The 8,183-nt window shown below is 45.8% G+C and overlaps 1 protein-coding gene across 1 annotated transcript in view; it reads right to left on the reverse strand.

The window, feature by feature from the left end:
• Positions 1 to 8,183, reverse strand: part of slco5a1 (solute carrier organic anion transporter family member 5A1) — a 56,535-nt gene that overhangs the window by 2,036 nt on the left and 46,316 nt on the right. Inside the window, exons 8-15 of the mRNA XM_019866292.1 lie at positions 6,083 to 6,215; positions 5,791 to 6,005; positions 3,830 to 3,994; positions 2,915 to 3,113; positions 1,523 to 1,682; positions 1,030 to 1,274; positions 478 to 542; positions 1 to 229 (exon numbers count right to left, since the gene is read on the reverse strand). The exon at positions 1 to 229 is cut by the window's left edge and continues 1 nt beyond it. Coding sequence (XP_019721851.1) covers positions 1 to 229; positions 478 to 542; positions 1,030 to 1,274; positions 1,523 to 1,682; positions 2,915 to 3,113; positions 3,830 to 3,994; positions 5,791 to 6,005; positions 6,083 to 6,215 — 1,411 coding nt within the window. The remainder of the gene's footprint in view (positions 230 to 477; positions 543 to 1,029; positions 1,275 to 1,522; positions 1,683 to 2,914; positions 3,114 to 3,829; positions 3,995 to 5,790; positions 6,006 to 6,082; positions 6,216 to 8,183) is intronic.

An 8,183-nucleotide genomic window follows, 5' to 3' on the forward strand; every position in this document is an offset into this window, starting at 1 on the left:
GGGTGGGGGCCGGGGCGCCAGCGTTCCTCCTTGTGCTTGATGGAGTACCACGTGAGGAAGATGAAGACGAAGCCCACGAACTTGAGGCTGGCGGCCAGGCCGAAGTAGACGAAGCGGAAGGCGGTGACGTCGTACTCCCAGCACGAGCCGTGCACGCCGCAGTCCTGCTGCCACAGCATGCAGGTGGTGTCGATCACCGCGCCGAAGTAGATTGGCGTCGGGATGTACGCTGGCGACAAAGAAACAACATCAGTTAACGCAAGAGCTGGTGCAATCTTGGTGAAGGCTGCATGAAAAATATTTTATAAATGAGAAAATGCCATTTCTGGAAAATTTGTGCCTGAATGCTGGAATGTGGAACGAAAAAAAAAAATGGCATGGTGTCGGATGGTGGAAAATGTGCCGCTTTTTTTGCCACTAGGTGGCAGCTTTGTACCATTTAAAAATGGAACAATGCAAAAACTACAATCAACTCACCCAGAGTTCTGAGAAGGACAAACTGCATGCCGAGAGCAAAAGGCCTCTCTTGTTCATCCACCGACCTGAACAAACACACAAGACACGCATCAGCATGATTTTTTTTTTTCTGCGGGGAAAAAAACCCCAAAATGCTTTTTTGCAATCTTGTAACTTACGGAAGCCCGTTTTCTGCCACACCAAAAAAAAAAAAAAAAGTTCACTTTTTCGCTCTATCCTACCATCACCATAATATTCCAACGTTTCAATGGAAATTCTTGTAATAAAAGCACTTAATTTTGATAACTTAAGCAATTTCATATCTGTTTTGGTTTAAAAATATTTTTTTTTTGCCAACTGGAATTTTCCAGTAGCTTTACAACTTTTTTTTTTTTTTTTTTTTAAAATGTCTCAAATGTAAAAGAAAAATTTTGGACAATTACGACTTTGGTCTCCCTCCAAAAATTTGGGAATATTTTTTATTATTATAAACTTTTTTACAGTATGATTTAACTTAGTCATTTTCATCCTAATTCTTATCTTGTTGTCCGACAATTTTCCTCTTTGCCCCACCTGAGCGTGACGATGATGGCGGAGGGCTGCGCGCAGGCGGTGATGAGGGTGACGATGAAGAGGAAGACGAGGAAGGGGATGAGGGTGCCGCACGTGCGGTCGCACTTCCCCGACGTGGCAAAGCCGTTCTCGTTCAGGTACGTCTTGACGATGACCAGCTGGAGCTGGTTGACGGGGCCGCCGCCCGACTGCGGCGTGATCACCTGACGGCTCTGCACGCAGCCGCACTCAGTGTAGTTCCTCATCTGACCACAGCGGGGACGGCAAGAATGCTTACAACCCAAGTCATTCGAATCCATTTCAAAGAAGATTCAAAATGCACGGCGGAGTCCCCCAAGGGTCTGTCCTTGGTCCTCTTGGTGTTATTTTTATTTTTATTTATTTTTTCCCATTTGTGGACTATCAATGCATTTCCTGTGTTAAACATTGCGATTGGACAATTTGACACTTCCTGTATCTGCCAAAAAAACGGCGTTCCGTCCAGTGCACTCACCCCGCTGCTGTCGTTGCCGACGGCGCTGCATCCAGCCAGGCAGGGGTTGAAGTAGGTGATGCCGTCCGAGCCGCACACGGGCGCGTACTCATGGATGCGGCAGCCGCAGTTGACGTTGCAACTTCCCGTCAGATTCCGATGCGTCAGCGTTAGCGTCGGACTGCAACCACACGCGACAGCGCACTCGTCACGAAACTGCGTCGGCAGCTGTGATGTTGTAATCGTTTCTTTCAATGATGGCTGACATTTGTGTTATTTTCTTCCAAATATTTTTCATTATTTGTCCACATTTTTTAACCCTTTTTCCCGGTTTTCCCCAGTTCTGTAAGATTTTGAGATTTCTTTTTGGTGTTACTACTTTGGCTCTTGTCGAAAAGTGCAAGTTTTGAGTTTTGAAATCACAAGAAATCTAGCACAAATATCATGATGCTAACTGTGATGCTGTATGACAGTCGTAGTGTATCATCTCTACAGAGTATTCACACGTATATTCTAACTTTGGGGCCTCTATTTTCAGGTTGACAACTTTACTGGCACGATTGGAATTGTTTCGTTTTTTTTTTTTTTTGTCATTTTGTTTTGTTTTCTTCCCAGCACTGATGTCTAGACAAATGACGAGGTTCACAAGTTCAAAAAGGAAGGGCTCCACATTCCTCACAAAGGCGACAACAGCAGCCACGCTGGGGCCATCCCAAGCCAGCTTGAGAAACGTCGCATTTATTAGCAAAACCAAAGTGCAGGAACTGCAATGATTTTGTCATTCAATTTCATCCTCAAAATGAAAAAAAAATTGAAGTGCAAAAAAAAAAAAAATGTTTTACTTGCATCATTATTATATCAACTGGATACACAAATGTATATTTTAGCATTTTTTTTGTTTTAACATTTTTTATTTAAATCCCAGCATGAGGTACAAAACAAAAACAGATATTTATTTATTTTTTAATCGAGAACACTTTTTTTCATACCTTTGTTAAATGGCCAACTTCCTGTGTCTTTTTGAAAAAAGGTTCCTGAGACTTTTTTGTGGGTCACCTCATGGGCGATAAACTCAACAAATTCCTTGTTGCTCAGTGAAGCTTTGGAGTCAGAATTTTCCCTTTTTTTTATTGGAGAGGGTGCCAACTATTTACTTAAAATTAATTAATTCTTTATTTATCCGTATGGAGGAATTGGCTTTTCTGGAAATTGTCAAAATGACTTTGGACTGGCCACTCCAAACCAAAATGGCCGACTTCCTTTGACTTCTCAAGAATGGGTCCTTGAGACTCTTTCATCTGCCGAGTCAAACGAGACATGCCTGGCAAATTTCACATTGTTGAGTGAAAGTGGCCTCGGCGGGGGGGGGCTGAATTTTCAAAGAACTCCCAACTGCGGCTGTTACGTGCTCACCCGGTGGTGTAGGGTATGTTGATGCCTCCCAGGTTGATGCTCTCGCAGCCCACAATGAAAAGCGTGGAGAAGCAGAGCAGCGACACGCCGCTGCAGATCATGGCCAGCTTGGCCGACTCACGGGCGCCCAGCTTCAGCTTCTTGATGATATAGCCACCCAGCACGATGCCCACGCCCGCGCTGGGCACGATGATCAGACCTGGAAGGAGAAAAAGACGAATGGGGGGGTCGGTTCAAGTCCCATTTGGTATCTTTTATACAAAACATCTTTATTTCCGGATGTTCTTCTTGCTTGTTGTTGTTCTTGTTCAATGCATCCATCTTGACATGGTTTGGGTGTCCATGGCAACAGGACCACCCTTTTGTATCCTAGCAACAGTCAGTTGCGACTCTTCAATAGTGTTTAAAGTGTGTGTGTGCGCGTTTGTCCGTGCACACGTTTCGGAAAGGAGCATATGTTGGCCCGGCAAGAAGCTTGGACACGACAACGCGGCTTCCCGCTTGGTGCTGTGGTAATCCCGCTGGTGCTGTGCATCATCATCAGCAGCAGCACCACTGAAAGATTAGATTAGCGCCGCACAAGTGGAACGGGAAAGAAAAAAATGTCCGCCCGCAGGAAGTGTGCCACAGTTTTTATGACTGAATTAAAAGTCAGAAGGACGGCAATGAGTCACTCAAGCCAACATGAACTATAAAGCGCGAACATGACGACCTGTAGCGGTGCAATTTCTTGTTTCAGTTTCATTCAAATCGTAAAAAATAAATCAATAAATATGGGTGCCCATCGGCCTAAATTAAATTCAACGAAAACAAAATTAAACACAATTCCAGAATTGACAGGATGTGCTTTCCAAACAAGGAGCAACAAAAAAAAAACTTTTATCCCAGACGATCAAGGCGAGAACGACATCTTACCCGTGTAAATGCTGGCGTTGGAGGCGGGGATGCCAAACTGGGACTCGATGAACTTCGGGATGAAGGTGATGAAGGCGGTGACGATGGCGCACTCGGCCGTGTAGGACAGGCTGACGAACAGGAAGGTCATGTTGCCGAGGATCCTCAGCGCCGCCTTGGGGAGGTCTGCGGGAACAACAAAAAGACGCAGCGCTTGGGTCTCATGACAGGAGAGACAAGGATCAATAAAGTTTTTTTTTTCCTTTTTTCTTAATGGCCAGAGATGCGATACAGTACGTCCACTCAGAAGGCGCTTAATCTCGTTTCATACACGTCAAGGGCAAATGCGGGCTCTTTATGTGTGCCCGAGGCCGCTGTCCGGATGATTTGGCGGCCGCGCGTTGATCCCATCACTCGCCAATTATGCTGTCAGCGTAAATAAATATGGACGCTGCTGTTGCCGGGCAGATTACACACACTCCCAAAGATCATTTCGGGAGCTCCTTTGCGTCTCGACTGCGTCTTGGGCTGACATTGGGTGAGATTTGGTGGCAGGCGCTCGCTCAATCCTACCGCCCGATGAAATATGAGAATGTCATGGAGACGTTGAATGATTTCCCTTCCTTTTGGGAGGGGGGGGAACAGATGGCGAGCTGTTGATGGCTCCTGCAGCTGTTCCCCTCCAGCGAGACACACCACTGGCTTGTAACACTTGTCACATTTGTTTCTTTTGTGGCACCGCATTTGCATCCTAACAGCCCCACTCAGTGAATGGCAATTATGAACACTCCCAAAAATGGCAGTCCATTCATATTGGGCCAAAACGATTAGTTTCGCGTTTATTTCAAAGTCCCCTCTTAAAAAAAAAAAAAAAAAGTATTTCTCTGACTTTGTGGAGTTATTAGAATTTCATATTTTTAGGTCGTCAAGCGCTTTCGTATGAATGATTCAAAAGAGTCGAAAATGGCTGCTTTGAACCAACATGGCTGGCCGGCAGACTTTTGTTTCTACCCGTGACATGTCGACCGCATTTCATATGAATTTTGGGAAATCATGTCAATGTTTAATCCCCTCCACATATTACATACGCAGCGCACAACAAATTGATGACATTTTGGTTCAGACTTGAGCAAGCATCATGGAACTTGACATGCTTGATTTGCTTTCGCGGGCCACATAAAATGAGGTGGCGGGCCCGATCTGGCTCCCGGGCCCTGACTTTGACACCGTGGTCAAAGTGGTTCCATATTTTGAAGCAATTTGTGGAGCGCAGCTTTTAAAGCAAACACGGTGAAGCGGCGTTAAGCTGTTCTGCTGCACACAAGGAATAAGTATACATTCTTTTCAATCCAGGTTAAAAACAATGTTGATTTTGACGAATCGTGACTGTGCTCCTTTGGGAATTCATTGAGAAAAAAAAGCCGACAGAGAGCGAGGAAAGATGGGAAAGCCCACAAGCGCAATGGAGGGAAGATGGGGTGTCCCTGGTTCATTTGACCCAGAGGAGAAATGGGCAAAAGCGCTTTCAACGAATTACCTGCTTGATTAGGCAACCCCTTAAATCAATAACATCCTCGCAGGAGATCTGAATGGATTTCACACTATCGGAAAAGACGACTAATCGTGGCCACTGATTGATTGGATTACAGGCACTTTGTACATTGTTAGCTCACGGCTAATCTAAGCGAGATAACATCGAGTTTCAAACGGCCTCGTCAAAGCACCTCAGAAATGAAACGTTTCTCCTCGTCCTTTGTCTGGTCTTTTTTGGGGGGGAGGGGGGGGGTTGATAGAACTAACAGCAGCAATATCAAGCAACTAGCGACTGCGTCGTATGAATGTCAGTCAATGCCGCAGAATGCTACGTTAGCGTCTTTTAGCGGGACTTTTTTTTTTTTTTGTCTTGGGTGTGCTAATGTTCAGTATCACCTAAAATATTGGCTTTCGTCTCAATAAAAGGTTTTAGCCAAGTCGTTGCTCACCCCGGATGTCCTTCCCGAAGCCCATGGAGGAGGACATGCTCTGGCCCTTGCCGCCGGACTTCTCCTTCATCACGTCGTCGCCGGAGAGGGCGGCGGGCGAGGCGCCCATCTTTTTCTTCCTCCTCTTGTGGCGCGGCGGCAGCTTTTTGGGGAAGGCGAACATGGGAAAGATGACCAGGAGCATGGCGACGGCACACAGCAAGAAGCCGCTCCACCTGAACGACAAACAACTGATCAGTATGAGCTTTTCCCAACAATTCCAAAAAAAAAAAAAAAAACTTGTGGTATTTACCAGTTGCCCACAAAGCGAGGGTCACTTTGGTCAATGTTGACCACGGTTTCGGGGTCCACGTAGAAGCCGATGAGGACGCCTCCCAGCAGGTAACCGGCTGCCGGACCCAAGGCACCCATCACGTACATGACGGCTGACGGAAAGCAAAAGAGAGACAATGATGAGATCTCACAAACGCCGCAGTTTTGATTCTGCGGTGTGCACTCCTCCATTCATATCATCCATCAATCCATTTTCTAAAACTGCGTCTTCCGTTCAGGGACGCGTGGCGAACTTTCTTCACACAAGAGCCCGTAAAAGGGTTAAAGAGAGGGGCCAAAGAGCCAATCAGACACCTCCATGGGGAAAGCAAAAAAAAAAAAAAAGTTATTAAAGTTAAGACAACCCAGACTGGACCAGTGGGGGGAGGGGGTGTCCCTACAGCAGAGACATTAAGTCAAAACCATTTAGCAGCTACATACGGGGTGGGAGGTGGGTCAGACTTTCCATAATTACGCCTGGAACATTGCTTCAAGCTATCACGGTGTTAGGATTAGCACTTTAGAGTGGTGTGTGTGACTCTCACACACACACACACACACACACACACACACACACACACACACACACACACACAAAACACAAATCAACCTAATCAGACCCTTAATCTGGGGCCCAGACGTCGACGGAATAGCTCCTCCCACCCAGCCAGCACATGACATGTCACAGTCGCTAAAATTTTTTATTTTAGCCAGGCGGGAAGTTGTCCCGCCACGTTTCCTGCCTGACATGCGCTTGACTATTTCCAAAGAATAAAAGAATTATAATTAAAAAAAAAAAAATTACAACCTTTACAGAGAACGACAGTCAGAGGCAATATTTTTCATTGTACTTTTCCGGCAATATTTCGAAGAAAATATTTTTCAGTTTTTTTTTTCATCTAATACACGACGGTATTTTTTTGTGTATTTTTGCGAGAATATTTCCATATATTTGTCTGTTTGTATTCATTCCGGCCTAGTCGGAATGTGCGAAATCCTCCCCCTTTCCACACTTTGATTTCCCACATTGGTGTTGACTCCCGATAATCAAAATAACGATCACTGTTCATATATTTCCCAAATATTTGTGTCCTTTTCATCGCATATTTATCCCCCCAAATTTTTTTCCGATAGTATTTTTTTTTTATCATATATTTATCTGTCCAGTGAATTGGACAGATTACAAGATAGATTTTTTTAGGGTTTATTTTGTCTCATTTTTCAATATCATTGGCATTGTGTACACAGTACAGAAAAAAAAATAATGCATGTTACGTATCCATCGTCTTTTAACAGCGCCACTTCTCGTATTCCGGAGTGGCGGGGCACGGCTGCGGCAGGATATTAGCGGAGGGAACAAGCTATTTAATTAGAGCTAGCAAGCGTGGCGAAGGGTCTTATCTTTTTATCTCCTCCTAGCGATGAATAATGGCTCGCGGGCGACATAAACAGCCGAGGACGGTCCGGAATGAAATAAAAACGAGACGGGGGGGCTGCGTGATGAGAAAGTTGCAGATGAGAAGTTGCCTCATCTAAAATTGAATGCAGCGTAGTTGGCAGAAGCACACGGGAGTGGAATGCAAATGTGGAATCGGAAGAATGCCCGAAGGGATGTTTCGGCGGCTTACAAGGACGCTGATATTTTATGTCTTCACGGTTTGGCACCCAAGTGTCGGACGAAATTGTTGTCGTAAACCTACGCCTGGCTCAACCCGTCCACTCGGGACCAGGACCAAGTCAGTTTCGGGGGCGGGGGAAACTTGGAAGCCAGTCAAGAAGGGCAACTGGGACGAGAGCTTTCAGATTGACAGATTGTGCTGGCACAGCAGCAACAGCGGCCGGCGTGGCTCCATCACGTGCGCACAGAGACACAAACTGGTGGCGGGAGGGAGAGGGGGGATGCCAATGAAGAAGGGCCGCCCGATCGCAAGCTTGCTTGACTCAATTACACAACAGACCTTCAGTGGCGGCACGTGAAGGACAAAACCTTCCAGGCGTCGTGCGACTTGATCCGTTGGGTGCTATTGACTTTCCCCGCTTGTTTTTTTTTTTTTTTTTTTACCCAAGTCAGATTCTGCGTG

This window comes from Hippocampus comes, unplaced genomic scaffold (genome assembly GCF_001891065.2).
Source record: "Hippocampus comes isolate QL1 unplaced genomic scaffold, H_comes_QL1_v1.1 scaffold3, whole genome shotgun sequence".
Lineage (NCBI taxonomy): Eukaryota > Metazoa > Chordata > Actinopteri > Syngnathiformes > Syngnathidae > Hippocampus > Hippocampus comes.